General features: G+C 44.8%; 1 protein-coding gene across 1 annotated transcript in view; it reads right to left on the bottom strand.

Moving 5' to 3' along the window:
* LOC138651521 (sacsin-like) overlaps positions 1-15,832 on the bottom strand; it is a 163,540-nt gene that overhangs the window by 128,620 nt on the left and 19,088 nt on the right. Inside the window, exon 3 of the mRNA XM_069741786.1 lies at positions 2,162-2,200. Within this exon, the coding sequence (XP_069597887.1) occupies positions 2,162-2,165 (4 nt within the window). The 5' untranslated portion in view covers positions 2,166-2,200. The remainder of the gene's footprint in view (positions 1-2,161; positions 2,201-15,832) is intronic.

Genomic DNA, 15,832 nt, shown 5'->3' on the forward strand with positions numbered 1-15,832 from the left:
GCGTCACTTTCTCCGAAACTCAGACCTGGGGTTTGAGGGACCTGGATCTCTATTTCGGTTCCTATTAGCCCCCCCTTTCTGGTAACTCCATCTCCCTTGTTTACCTTTACCCCTATAGTCTGCTCTCTGACTGTAATAGGGTCTACGAAAGGGCTGGAATTTTTTCTTTTTTTCTTCTGGAAATCCCTTCTTCTCATCAGAAGCTTTTTCCAAAATATCATCTAATACAGGGCCAAAAACCCGGCCACCCGAAAAGGGAATGGAACATAGTTTGTTCTTGGAGGGAACATCCCCCGACCAGCTTTTTAACCAAATAGCTCTACGGGCTGCATTAGATAGCGATTGCCCTCTGGCTGAGAACCTGACCGATTCTGCCGTAGCATCTGCTAAGAACCCTGTAGCTAGTTTAAGTAAGGGAATAGCACTGATGATAGACTCCCTAGAAGTTTTGGCTGACAGTTGATCTTTTAAATCATCAACCCATAGATGCATGGCTCTCGCCACGGATGTCGCCGCAATATTTGTGCGGATCACCGCGGCCGAACTCTCCCAAGCTTTTTTAAGGAGACCATCCGCCTTTCTGTCCATAGGCTCTTTTAAGTTCGAGGAGTCCTCGAATGGTATGGCAGTTCTTTTAGACACTTTTGCTAGCGGGATGTCAATTTTTGGTATATCTTCCCAGTCTTCGACCTCTTCATGGTCAAAGGGAAGACGGAGCCTAAAGTCTCTCGGTATTGATATCCTCTTCTCTGCCTCCTCCCACTCTTCCAAAATCATTGAGCTGCGGGAAGAGGTGAAGAAGGGGTCAGTAGTTGTAAACTCTGAGCAAAGCCGAGACTGAACTCGGACTCACCGAATGTGGGCATTAACCGGAAAGACCTTTGACGTCTGTGACCGCAGTCCCCCGAACATCTCATCCTGCACGGAAAGAGAGGTCGAAGGTTCCTCAACCTGCATAGTCTGTCTGACTGCTCCCAGTAGTTCGTCAATATCATTGGAAGAGAAAAGATACTTTTTCCCCTTCTGAGGAGGATCTTTACACAATTCTTCCTCTTCCTCAATGTCAGATTCTGATTGACTGTCCTCAGAAGACGAATCTGACTCCCTCTGCCTCTTCCTAGACCTGGGTAGATCCTGGACCTCAGGCTGGAACTGCTGGACGGCAGATAGGTTAGATATAGAAGCCTGCACTTCTTCTCTAACCATAGCTCTCATGCTTGTTATTAGAGAGGCCTGTTCCTCTCCTACAATGCGGGCGGTGCAGGGCTCGCACAGACGCTTCTGACACAAGGCATTAAGTTTTGTGGCACATATGGGGCATCTCCTGGTTTTACCCGTCTTCTTATCCCCAGATGAAGGACGCCCCTGGAATATATAAAGGGACCACTACTAGTACCTTTAATAGGAGTATAAGGAGCGCACCTTTTAGAGGGGACTCACGTGTGTAAGGGAATCCTGTTTCCCCGTGGCCTCTACGCTGATAGTTGGTACAGAGCCTGGATCCATTGCAACTGCGGTGTCTAGCGGTATTCACTTACCTTAAATCCTTTTGTTTGTGTCCCGGCGCTCCTACAGGAGCGAGGAGGAAGGCCGCCCCCCTGCTGCCGCTGTGACCCGGAAGTGACGCGGCAGCGGTAAACCGGAAGTCCAACGCACGCTTACTGCCGACACACATGGAGTCCGGAGCGCTCTGCCGTACCTGCCCCTCCTCCGGACTGTCTGCCAAGGGACCACCCTGCAGAGATCCATGCAGGTACGCTTGGGGTAGCCGTCCGAGGTCGAGAGCCCCCCCCCCCCAGGGGGGAAGCGACCTCCTAGCCAGGAGCAGCGCTACACCGGCGTCGCTGAGGGACCCAATTAATTGGGTGTCGGCGGTACAGAGATACGACCCATGGGAAGGAAGAGGCTGAGCCCCCCGATCCACATGCTCTGTAGGGACAACGCTCTCGTCGTTCCTATCCACAGTGGGACAGGAAAAACACTGAAGGGTGGAAGGGGGAGGGTCCTTTTAAACTCTCGTGTTTCCTGTCCCACTGTGTATAAGAAGGACGTCCTCCATGGTGCTGTCAGGTGGTGACCTGGAAATATATATTTTTCCACGCATTTATGCAAGGTAATAAAAGGAAGAAACCATATACAAATTATATATGTAAATTCTTACCCATATTTTCTGTAGTTTCTTGCTACGCTTTCTTCAAAGCTGCAACAGAAAGAAATCAAACTTTTAATATAGGACAAGATATGAGGATTACGGACAAGCGTACATGGTTGGTTTCTGATAAAACAAACAATGACTGGTAATGGAACGCACACTAGTGTGCAAGGGAAGGACATCCACAAGGAAGGGTTTTACATTCAAACCACTGATCTATTAAGTTGCTTTAAACCCTTTCCATAGAGGAAATTCTGTTCTGTGCATTTTATCCTGGCCTGTAACCCCTTGCCACCCAAAGCTCTTTTCATCTCCCTCACAGTCTCATTGCTCAAATCCAACAAGTGTCATTGTAATAACTGTGGTAAAACATTTTTATTTTTTTTTTAAAGGATCCACATCACATATGATGTGGCCTAGGTGACAGAAAATACCCCAAAATAACACCATTCTAAAAATGGAACCCCAAAAAATGCTCAAAACCACATTCAATGAGTTTATTAATCCATCCTTGTGCTTCACGTTAACTATAGCATTGTGGAAAGTTTAAAAAAAAATGACAATGTAATTTTTCCACACAAAAAAAAAAAATGTTTATTTAGCCTCAAATTTTGCACTTTCACAAGGATAGCGAGATAATTGAATGTATAATTTGTTATGCGATTTCTTTTGAGTGCACAGATACCCCATATGTGATGGAAACTACTGTTTGGGCACACGGCAGGGCTCAGAAGGGAAGGAGCGCCATTTCACTTTTGTAACAAAATTGGCTGAGATCAATAGCAGACGCCAGGTCGCGTTTGCAAAGTCCCTGATGTGCCTACACAGTGGAAAACCACCACGATTGACCTCATTTTGGAAACTACACCAATCAATGAACTTATCTAGAGGTGTGCTGAAGTACTTTGAGCCCACATGTACTTCCCAGAATTTTATAACGCTGAGATATGAAGATTTAAAAAAAAAAAAAAAATCCTGCAAAAATGTTTGCCCCCAATTTTTCATTTTTACAAGGGTAACCAGAGAAAATTGACCAAATTTGTTATGCAACAGGTCTTATACAGGTGCTTCTCACAAAATTAGAATATCATCAAAAAGTTAATTTGAGTTCTTCAATACAAAAAGTGAAACTCATATAGAGTCATTACAAGCAGAGTGATCTATTTCAAGTGTTTATTTCTGTTAATGTTGATTATGGCTTACAGACAATGAAAACCCAAAACCCATTATCTTATCTTAAAGAAAGGAAGGAACCCATAGATCACTGCTGAGAGAGCGACAAGGACTTCTCCACCACTCATTTGAGCTCTAGTAAAGAAGCTGGTGAGAATAAGGGCTCATACTCACATGCGTGAAACTCGAATGAGTCTTGCATGTTAATACCCGATGCTGCACCCAACACTCAGATCGGAGCGTGCGGCTGCATAACAATACATGCAGCCACAAGCTCCGATCCTGAGTGCCGGGTATTGACGTGCGAGACTCACGCATTTGAGTATGAGCCCCAAGTGTGAGTGTTCTTTAATTTGTCAGAGAAGGTAGCAGCCAGTATGTATGTATGTATGTTTGTGCATAATATATATATGGATGACGTATACTACGTGGGCTGTGCAATATACTACATGGACTGTGCAATATACTCTGTGGGCTGTGCTATACACTACGCATACATATTCTAGAATACCCAACGCGTTAGAATCGGGCTACCATCTAGTGTATAATATATATATATATCTCTCTAAGGGTCACTTCCGTCTGTCTGTCCTTCTGTCACGGTTATTCATTCGCTGATTAGTTTCGGCAGCTGCCGCGACCAATCAGCGATGGGTACAGTCCGATTAGTCCCTCCCCTACTCCCCTGCACTCACTGCCCAGCGCCCGCTCCGTAATTCACTCCACTCACCGCTCACACAGGGTTAATGGCAGCGGTAACGGCCCGCGGTGTAACGCACTCCGTTACCGCTGCTATTAACCCTGTGTGTCCCCAACTATTTACTATTGATGCTGCCTATGCAGCATCAATAGTAAAAATGTCATGTTAAAAATAATAAAAAAAACAAAAAACCTGCAATACTCACCATCCTTCGCGCTACTCGCCACGCTCCCGGGACCGCTCCATTGCAAGCGGCAGCTTCCGCTCCCAGGGCTGGTGTGCGACAAGGACCTGCCGTGACGTCACGGTCATGTGACAGCGACGTCATCACAGGTCCTGCTCATACCATCCCTGGGACCGGAAGCTGCCGCTTGCAATGGAGCGGTCCCGGGAGCGTGGCGAGGAGATGGAAAGACGGCGGATGGCGAGAATAGCAGGACTTCAATGGGCCTTCGGAAGGTGAGTATATGTTTATTTTATTTATTTTAAGTCTCTATACTACGTGGCTCTGTGGTGTATACTCTGTCGCTGTGCAATATACTATGTGGCTGGGCAATATACTACGTGACTGCCCAATACACAACGTGGACATGCATATTCTAGAATACCCGATGAGCTAGAATCGGGCCACCATCTAAAATATATATATATATATATATATATATACGCACACACATACACAAAGCTCAACATCTAGAGAACTGCTAGACCTGCAGCAGAAAAAAAGTGCTTTTAGCAAAACTGCAGCAACCAATAGTGACAAATTCCAGAAATCAGGGTCTCTGCCATTACATCATGCTGCCTTCAGATAGGGGCAAGGTCACCTGATTCAAATCACGGATGGCCCACAAAAGACAGCTATTTTCTGTCCATTGTGTCCAGCAAACATTAAATTAAATTTGCACCACTCATGAGCTCACAAACTAAGAACTTCTGAGGCAGTTGAGGCAGCAGGAGACAAAGGTACTTTATGAGTCACTGCCCTGCAGAGAGGAGCGGGCAGCGAATACTCAGAAGAGCTGATCTGTAGAGGAGGCAGCAGCCATTACTGAGCACGGACTAATGACAGAAGAGAGTAATGCAGCTGATTCTAGAAGGCTGCAGAGGGACATACATCGTCCGCAGATGTGGCGGTGTCTGTGTCCTATGTCCACTATCTGTATGTATGGAGGATCAGAAACCTGCTATGCCTTATCTACCTAAGGCCAGTCTCACACGTCCAGATAATTCCGGTACCGGAAAAAAAATCGGTACCGGAATTATCCGTGTCCGTGTGCCGGTGCGTTTCTGTGGTACATCAGTGTGGCACACGTGTGCCGCTCGTGTGCCCACTGGGTACCACACGCACCGTGCCGGAGACAGCGCTAAAGTTTAGCACTGTCCCCGGCATCGTGCTGAAGCCGCAATTCATATGTTCCCTGCAGCAGCCTTTGCTGTAGAGAAGATATGAATATTAGTGTGTAAAATGCAGATCCAGGTTCCCCCCCGCTGTGATTAAAATACTCACCTAGCTTCCGGATCCCTCACCGCAGCGTCCTCTCCTGGCCGCATCGTCTACTGTATGCGGTCACGTGGGGCCGCTCATTTACAGTACTGAATATGCGGCTCCGCCCCTTTGGGAAGTGGAGCCGCATATTCATGATTGTAATCAGCGGCCCCACGTGACCGCATACAGGAGACGATGCGGCCAGGAGAGGACGCTGCGGCGAGGGATCCGGAAGCTAGGTGAGTATTTTAATCACAGCGGGGGGGGCGCACAGGGGGTGGGGGGGGGGGGGGACCTTGATCTGCATTTTACACACTAGTATTCATATCTTCTCTACAGCAAACGCTGCTGCAGGGGAGATATGAATCGCGGCTTCAGCACTAGTGGGGGGGGACAGCGCTTAATGTAGCGCTGTCTCCTGCACGGCACACGGACAACGTCCGTGTGCGGTACGGGTTTTACACGGACCCATTGACTTTAATGGGTCCGTGTAATCCGTGATCTCCCACGAACACTGACATGTCTCCGTGTTTGGCACACGGAGACACGGTCCGCAAAAAATCAATGACATCTGCACAGATGCATTGATTTTTATGTGTCTACGTGTGTCAGTGGCTCCGGTATGTGAGGAAACTGTCACCTCACGTACCGGAGCCACTGACGTGTGAAACCAGCCTAAGGCCGGGTTCACATTTGCATCTGTGTGCGCAGCGTACGATCTGCAGCCGTCATGCGTACATATCTTTAACATTGTGTACGCAGGGACAGGTTTTTGAATGCGTTCGCTTGCGGATGTGTACGTATGCATGGTTTTGAGGTGTGTGGTGGGGTCCGGCAAACGCAACATGTTGCATTTTTTGAGGCGACAAATATTGCGCAATCATGCTCATGCGGACGATTGCGTCAAAAAACACCTTACTGTCTATGGGAACGTATTGGTACACAATGACATGCATATGAATGCGCTTGATACACATGCGTACTTTAGACTGTACATGCCCAGAAAATGATGTCACCGCCCCCACCATGCGCATAAAAAAATGCAAACGCATGGCGAAATGCATTTAAACGCATGCACACGCAGAGTTTTTGTTTGCATGTGTAAGATGATGCGTTTTGGCATGCAGATGATAGGCTGCGATCACACACTGCTGTCATTTTGCGGCTTTTACCACAACAGTCCTGTACCACTGCGGTCCGCTCACTTTTCTCTGCAGAATCACCATCTAGCAGATAAACAGCTGTGTTACATAAGAGTAGAAAAGCCATGCAGACTTGCGGTTTCCCTGCAAGTGACACCTGCTGTGTGACCACATTTCTCGAGATGTTGCGATCACAAAAATCTAAGGCACCTGGACTTGTTGCCGCGTCCTCAAGGGTCGCAATGTGACCCCATTCACTTGTATTGCCACATAGCAGGAACATGCAGTACACACTGGTCACTGTGCAGCCCCCCGGCTGAAGTAGTGAAAAGACCACAGGAAATCAGGGTTGTTCCAGCTAAAAGTTGCATCATGGCCGCAGTGTGTGAACACAGTCTAAGGGCTGTTGGCATTCAGGGGAGTGACTTACAGAAAGGCGTCGGCAATATGTGCATATAATTTGGGGCTGTCCATAATTATTGGCTTGGGTCATCAGAAAAAAATTTAAAACTGTTTATTTGGTAATCCAGAATAATGTTCTATGGACATGTTCAGCCCAGATGGCACAGTGCACAGCGTCCTACACACCATGTATGCCGGGAGCACGTGTGACTGCGGATTATTCTAGGAGCAGCCAAAATGCCTGCACAAATATAATAATCAAGTTACTGATCTCAGAGAAGGTGGCACAAAATCAGGTTTTATTGCGCAAAAGTAGTAAAATAAAACTAACTTGTATCCCTAATAATAGTGACCCTCAGAGTGGAAATAAAGGGGTTTCCCCTTTACTAATCGCTCCTAGCCCACCAGTCTGTATAAAGCACATTAGCAGGCCACCAGTACTCACCAGCAGGCTACTACCACCAGCTTCTGTGTGACTCATTCTGCAGCATGGCTGGTCACATGACCTCTAGTTGATGGGGAGGACTTATATTTCCCACAGGATTCCTGCATTTTCCTGTGAGCCACACCTCCAAAATAACGCTGTCCTGCTCTGTGTGAACAGCGCTTACAGATATGGTAAGGTGCAGTGCCATGGTTCTATGTTTTAACAATAAGTTTTTGTCATTTTTATGTTGAGTTTAGTGTTTTGCCCTTTTTTCTTTGCACCGTAGTCCTGTCCATTTGCATCTTTTTGAACTCTATTTTATGTGTTGACGCATGTTATTTTTTTAGGCTATGTGCACATGTTGCAGATTTTGATGCGGATTCGCAGCAGTTTTCCATGCGTTGTACACAGGGCCGCCATCAGGGCATTACTGCCCTGACTGGCGTATGGGGCACGGTGGGCAGAAGGGGGCCCGCATTGGGCCCCATCTCATCTGCCCATTGAGCCCAGCCCCGGGTCCCAGAGGCAGGCTTCTGACGGTACACTGGACCTGCGTCTGAGACAGGCCCGCAATGCAATAGTTAGGCCGGCGTCACACTAGCGAGTATTACAGACGTATGAGAGGTGCAGAAAATACGGATTGCACACGGTACAATGCTTCTATCTGCCGTATTTTACTGATCCGTATTATCCGGTCTTCTACGGCCGTAGAAAATCACAGCATGCTGCGTTTGTCACCGTATTGCACAAAAAAAATCGGCAATGAAAGTCTATGGGGGCGAGAAAAATACGGATTACACACGGACCAACAGTGTGACTTGCGAGAAATACGCAGCGGTGTACTATAGAAAAGCCGGCAATTCAGTGCGGTGTACAGTACAATCACACTGACAGGTTAGAATAAAATAGCTAAGATAAATGTCTACACATAGTAAAGGGGTATATATAGATAGATTTAGATAGCAGAAAAGCCGGTAATTCAATTGCCGGCTTTTCCTATCTCCTCTAACCCGACATGACACGAGACATGGTTTACATACAGTAAACCATCTCTCATCCCTTCTTTTATTACATATTCCTCTTTAGTAATGTAAGAAGTGTCTTGGTGTAAAATTTGGCCATTCACCTATTAACCCCTTTCTGACATCGGACGTACTATCCCGTCGAGGTGGGGTGGGCCCCCATGACCACGGACGAGATAGTACGTCCAGCGCGATCGGTGGCGCTCACGGGGGGAGCGCGGCCGATTGCGGCCGGGTGTCAGCTGCCTATCGCAGCTGACATCCGGCACTATGTGCCAGGAGCGGTCATGGACCGCCCCCGGCACATTAACCCCTGGCACACCGCGATCAAAGATGATCGCGATGTGCCGGCGGTGCAGGAAGCATCGCACAGGGAGGGGGCTCCCTGCGGGCTTCCCTGAGCCCCCCGCAGCAACGCGATGTGATCGCGTTGCTGCGAGGTTCTTACCTCCCTCCCTGCTTGCTCCAGGCCCGGATCCAAGATGGCCGCGGCCGGGTCCTGCAGGGAGGGAGGTGGCTTCACAGAGCCTGCTCAGAGCAGGCACTGTGAAGCAGCCTGCACTGCTATCAGATCGGTGATCTGACAGAGTGCTGTGCAAACTGTCAGATCACTGATCTGTGATGTCCCCCCCCTGGGACAAAGTAAAAAAGTTAAAAAAAAAAATTCCAAATGTGTAAAAAAAAAATAAAAAAAAATATTCCTAAATAATGAAAAAAAAAAAAATATTATTCCCATAAATACATTTCTTTATCTAAATAAATAAAAAAAAAACAATAAAAGTACACATATTTAGTGTCGCCACGTCCATAACGGCCCGACCTATAAAACTAGCCCACTAGTTAACCCCTTCAGTAAACACCGTAAGAAAAAAAAAAAAAAGAGGCAAAAAACAACGCTTTATTATCATACCGCCGAACAAAATGTGGAATAACACGCGATCAAAAGGACAGATATAAATAACCATGGTACCGCTGAAAGCGTCATCTTGTCCCGCAAAAAACGAGCCGCCATACAGCATCATCAGCAAAAAAAATAAAAAAGTTATAGTCCTGAGAATAAAGCGATGTCAAATTAATTATTTTTTCTATAAAATAGTTATCGTATAAAAGCGCCAAAACATAAAAAAAGATATAAATGAGGTGTCGCTGTAATCGTACTGACCCGAAGAATAAAACTGCTGTATCAATTTTGCCAAACGCGGAACGGTATAAACGCCTCCCCCAAAAGAAATTCATGAATAGCTGGTTTTTGGTCATTCTGTCTCACAAAAATCGGAATAAAAAGCGATCAAAAAATGTCACGTGCCCGAAAATGTTACCAATAAAAACGTCAACTCGTCCCGCAAAAAACAAGACCTCACATGACTCTGTGGACCAAAATATGGAAAAATTATAGCTCTCAAAATGTGGTAACGCAAAAAAAATTGTTTGCAATAAAAAGCGTCTTTCAGTGTGTGACGGCTGCCAATCATAAAAATCCGCTAAAAAACCCACTATAAAAGTAAATCAAACCCCCCTTCATCACCCCCTTAGTTAGGGAAAAATTAAAAAAATGTATTTATTTCCATTTTCCCATTAGGGCTAGTGTTAGGGCTAGTGTTAGGGCTAGGGTTAGGGCTAGGGTTAGGGCTAGGGTTAGGGATAGGATTAGGGCTAGGGCTACAGTTTGGGTTGGGGCTAAAGTTACAGTTAGGGTTTAGATTACATTTACAGTTGGGAATAGTGTTGGGATTAGGGTTAGGGGTGTGTCAGGGTTAGAGGTGTGGTTAGGGTTACCGTTGGAATTAGGGTTAGGGGAGTGTTTGGATTAGGGTTTCAGTTATAATTGGGGGGTTTCCACTGTTTAGGCACATCAGGGGCTCTCCAAAAGCGACATGGCGTCCGATCTCAATTCCAGCCAATTCTGCGTTGAAAAAGTAAAACAGTGCTTCTTCCCTTCCGAGCTCGCCCGTGTGCCCAAACAGGGGTTTACCCCAACATATGGGGTATCAGCGTACTCAGGACAAATAGGACAAAAACTGTTGGGGTCCAATTTCTCCTGTTACCCTTGGGAAAATCCAAAACTGGGGGCTAAAAAATAATTTTTGTGGGAAAAAAAAGATTTTTTATTTTTACGGCTCTGCGTTATAAACTGTAGTGAAACACTTGGGGGTTCAAAGTTCTCACAACACATCTAGATAAGTTCCCTGGGGGGTCTAGTTTCCAATATGGGGTCACTTGTGGGGGGGTTTCTACTGTTTAGGTACATTAGGGGTTCTGCAAACGCAATGTGACGCCTGCAGACCATTCCATCTAAGTCTGCATTCAAATGGCACTCCTTCCCTTCCAAGCCCTCCCATGCGCCCAAACAGTGGTTTCCCCCCACATATGGGGTATCATCGCACTCAGGACAAATTGGACAACAAATTTTGGGGTCCAATTTCTCCTGTTACCCTCGGGAAAATACAAAACTGGGGGCTAAAAAATAATTTTTGTGGGAAAAAATTTTTGTTTTATTTTTACGGCTCTCCATTATAAACTTCTGTGAAGCCCTTGGTGGGTCAAAGCGCTCACCACACATCTAGATAAGTTCCTTAGGGAGTCTACTTTCCAAAATGGTGTCACTTGTGAGGGGTTTCTACTATTTAGGTACATTAGGGGCTCTGCAAACGCAACATGGCGTCTCATCTCAATTCCTGTCAATTTTGCATTGAAAAGTCAAATGGTGCTCCTTCGCTTCCGAGCTCTCCCATCCACCCAAACAGTGGTTTACCCCCACATATGGGGTATCAGCGTACTCAGGACAAATTATACAACAACTTTTGGGGTCCAATTTCTTCTCTTACCCTTGGAAAAATAAAAAATTGGGGGCGAAAGATAATTTTTGTGAAAAAATATGATTTTTTATTTTTACGGTTCTGCATTATAAACTTCTGTGAAGCACTGGGTGGGTCAAAGTGCTCACCACACCTCTACATGAGTTCCTTAGGGGGTCTACTTTCCAAAATGGTGTCACTTGTGGGGGTTTCAATGTTTAGGCACATCAGTGGCTCTCCAAACGCAACATGGCGTCCCATCTCAATTCCAGTCAATTTTGCATTGAAAAGTCAAATGGCGCTCCTTCACTTCCGAGCTGTGCCATGCGCCCAAACAGTGGTTTACCCCCACATGTGGGGTATTGGCGTACTCAGGACAAATTGTACAACAATGTTTGGGGTCCATTTTCTCCTGTTACCCTTGGTAAAATAAAACAAATTGGAGCTGAATTAAATTTTTTGTGAAAAAAAGTTAAATGTTCATTTTTATTTAAACATTCAAAAAATTCCTGTGAAGCACCAGAAGGGTTAATAAACTTCTTGAATGTGGTTTTGAGCACCTTGAGGGGTGTAGTTTTTAGAATGGTGTCACACTTGGGTATTTTCTATCATATAGACCCCTCAAAATGACTTCAAATGAGATGTGGTCCCTAAAAAAAAATGGTGTTGTAGAAATGAGAAATTGCTGGTCAACTTTTCACCCTTCATACCTCCCTAACAAAAAAAAATTTTGGTTCCAAAATTGTGCTGATGTAAAGTAGACATGTGGGAAATGTTACTTATTAAGTATTTTGTGTGACATATCTCTGTGATTTAATTGCATAAAAATTCAAAGTTGGAAAATTGCGAAATCTTCATAATTTTCGCCAAATTTCCGTTTTTTTCACAAATAAACGCAGGTACTATCAAAGAATTTTTACCATTGTCATGAAGTACAATATGTAACGAGAAAACAATGTCAGATTCACTGGGATCCGTTGAAGCGTTCCAGAGTTATAACCTCATAAAGGGACAGTGGTCAGAATTGTAAAAATTGGCCCGGTCATTAACGTGCAAACCACCCTTGGGGGTAAAGGGGTTAAATTAAAGGGTTAAATCGCAGAAAACATTGGTGTGGGCTCCCGCGCAATTTTCTCCGCCAGAGTGGGAAAGCCAGTGACTGAGGGCAGAAATTAATAGCCTGGAGAGGGTCCATGGTTTTTGGCCCCCCCCTGGCTAAAAACATCTGCCCCCAGCCACCCCAGAAAAGGCACATCTGGAAGGCACTTAGCCTCTCTCTTCCCACTTCTGTGTAGTGGTGGGATATGGGGTAATGAAGGGTTAATGTCACCTTGCTATTGTAAGGTGACATTAAGCCAGATTAATAATGGAGAGGTGTCAATGATGACACCTATCCATTATTAATCCAATAGTATGAAATGGTTACTAAAACACACATACATTATTACAAAGTATTTTAATGAAATAAAGACACAGGGTGTTTTAATATTTTATTATACTCTTAATCCCCCTGAAGACCCTTGTCACCTGAAACAAAGTTAAAATAAACAAACAACAATATTCCATACCTTCCGTCGTTCAGTCTTGTCCCACGCTGTAAATCCATCTGAAGGGGTTAAATCATTTTACACCCAGAAGCTCTGCTAATGCAGCTGTGCTCCTGGCTGTAAAAACCCGGGGAATGAATGGAATGCAGGGGAATGACCTGTAGTAACCTCGAGTCGCGATGATGCGCCCTCTGCTGGATGTCCTCATATGAACTTGAGCCTGGGAACTTTTCAGAATATTTTTCCAGATATGCCTTTTCTGGGGTGGCTGGGGGCAGATGTTTTTAGCCAGGGGGGCCAATAACCATGGTCCCTCTCTAGGCTATTAATATCTGCCCTCAGTCACTGGCTTTCCCACTCTGGCGGAGAAAATTGCGCGAGAGCCCACGCCAATTTTTTCCGCGATGTAACCCTTTAATTTAATAGCGAGAGCCCCCAAATTTTACACCAAGACACTTCTTACATTACTAAAGAGGAATATGTAATAAAAGAAGGGATATGAGATGGTTTACTGTATGTGAACCATGGCTCATATCATGTCGGGTTTGAGAAGGAGATAGGAAAAGCCGGCTTTTCTGCTATCTAGCGCTGTGTGAAATATTAATATATATATATATATATATATATATATTAGCTGAAGAGCCCGGCGTTGCCTGGGCATAATAAATATCTGTGGGTAGTTATAGCACCTTACGTCTCTTATTTTCCCATCATGCCTCTCATTTTCTCCCTTACACCTCTCATTTTCTCCCTTACACGTCTCATTTTCCCCCTCACTCCTCTTATTTTCCCCCTCACTCCTCTCATTCCCCCCTAACACTTGTCATTTCGACCTCACATCTGTCATTTTCCGATCACTCCACTATTTTCCCTCACTCCTCTCATTTTGCACTCACACCTTTTCATTTTCACCTCACACCCCTCATTTTCACCTCACACCCCTCATTTTCACCTCAGTATATACATGTTTGTCATCTCCCTTATATATAGTATACACCTGTATGTCTTCTCCTGTATATAGTATATACCTGTATGCCATCTCCCCTGTAAATAGTATATACCTGCTGTATGTCATCTCCTCCTGTATATTGTATATACCCATGTGTCATCTCCTCCTGTATATATTATATACCTGTATGTCATCTCTTCTCTATATACTACATACCTGTATGTTATCTCCTCCTATATATAGTATATACCTGTATTTCATGTCCCCTGTATATAGTATATACCTGCTGTATGTCCTCTCCTCCTCTATACCTATGTGTCATTTCCTCTTTTATATAGTATATACCTGTATGTCATCTCCTCCTGTATATAGTATATATGTGTGTCATCTCCACCTGTATATAATATATACCTGTGTGCCATCTCCACTGTATATAGTGTATACCTGTGTGTCATCTCCCCTGTATATAGTATATATGTGTGTGTCATCTCCTCCTGTATATAGTATATACCTGTGTGTCATCTCCTGTATATAGTATATACCTGTGTGTCATCTCCTCCTGTATATAGTATATACGTGTCATCTCTTCCTGTATATAGTATATACCTGTAAGTCATCTCCTCCTGTATATACTATCTACCTGTGTGTCATCTCCTCCTGTATATAGTATATACCTGTGTCATCTGCTCCTGTATATAGTATATACCTGTGTCATCTCCTCCTGTATATAGTATATACCTGTGTGTCATCTCTCCTGTATATAGTACTAAATTGGCAGCCTGATAAATCCCCAGCCAACAGGAAGCCCTCCCCCCTGGCAGTATATATTAGCTCACACATACACATAATAGACAGGTCATGTGACTGACAGCTGCCGTATTTCCTATATGGTACATTTGTTGCTCTTGTAGTTTGTCTGCTTATTAATCAGATTTTTATTTTTGAAGGATAATACCAGACTTGTGTGTGTTTTAGGGCGAGTTTCATGCGTCAAGTTGTGTGTGTTGAGTTGCATGCGGCGACATGCATGTAGCGACTTTTGTGAGATGAGTTTTGTGTGGCGACATGCGTGCAGCAACTTTTGTGTGTCGAGTTGCATGTGACAGGTTAGTGTAGCAAGTTGTGTGCAGTAAGTTTTGCGCATGGCGAGTTTTGCGTGTGGCGAGTTTTATGTGTGGTGCCTTTTGAGTATGTGCAAGTTTTGTGTGAGGCAACTTTTGCATGTGTTGCAACTTTTGTGCATGTAGCAATTTTTCCGCGTGTGCAAGTTTTGCGTGTGGCGAGTTTTCCATGAGGTGAGTTTTGCACGTGTGGCGAGTTTTGCGTGAGCCTAGTTTTGCATGTGGCGAGTTTTGAGCGGCGACTTTTGTGTTTCGACTTTTATGTGGCGAGGTTGGTTTATGTGTGGTGAAATGTGTGCTAAGGGTGGTATATGCATTCAAGCACGTGGTAGTTTGTGGCGCCTTTTGTGTGTGTGTTCATATCCCCGTGTGTGGCGAGTATCCCATGTCGGGGCCCCACCTTAGCATCTGTACAGTATATACTCTTTGGTGCCATCGCTCTCATTCTTTAAGTCCCCCTTGTTCACATCTGGCAGCTGTCAATTTGCCTCCAACACTTTTCCTTTCACTTTTTCCCATTATGTAGATAGTGGCAAAATTGTTTGGTGAATTGGAAAGCGCGGAGTTAAAATTTCACCTCACAACATAGCCTATGACGCTCTCAGTGTCCAGACGTGTGAGTGTGCAAAATTTTGTGGCTGTAGCTGCGAAGGTGCAGATGCCAATCCCGGACATACACACACACACACATATACACACACATACAGTGGGGCAAAAAAGTATTTAGTCAGTCAGCAATAGTGCAAGTTCCACCACTTAAAAAGATGAGAGGCATCTGTAATTTACATCATAGGTAGACCTCAACTATGGGAGACAAACTGAGAAAAAAAATCCAGAAAATCACATTGTCTGTTTTTTTAACAATTTATTTGCATATTATGGTGGAAAATAAGTATTTGGTCAGAAACAAAATTTC

The sequence above is a fragment of the Ranitomeya imitator genome, chromosome 10, assembly GCF_032444005.1.
Source record: "Ranitomeya imitator isolate aRanImi1 chromosome 10, aRanImi1.pri, whole genome shotgun sequence".
Lineage (NCBI taxonomy): Eukaryota > Metazoa > Chordata > Amphibia > Anura > Dendrobatidae > Ranitomeya > Ranitomeya imitator.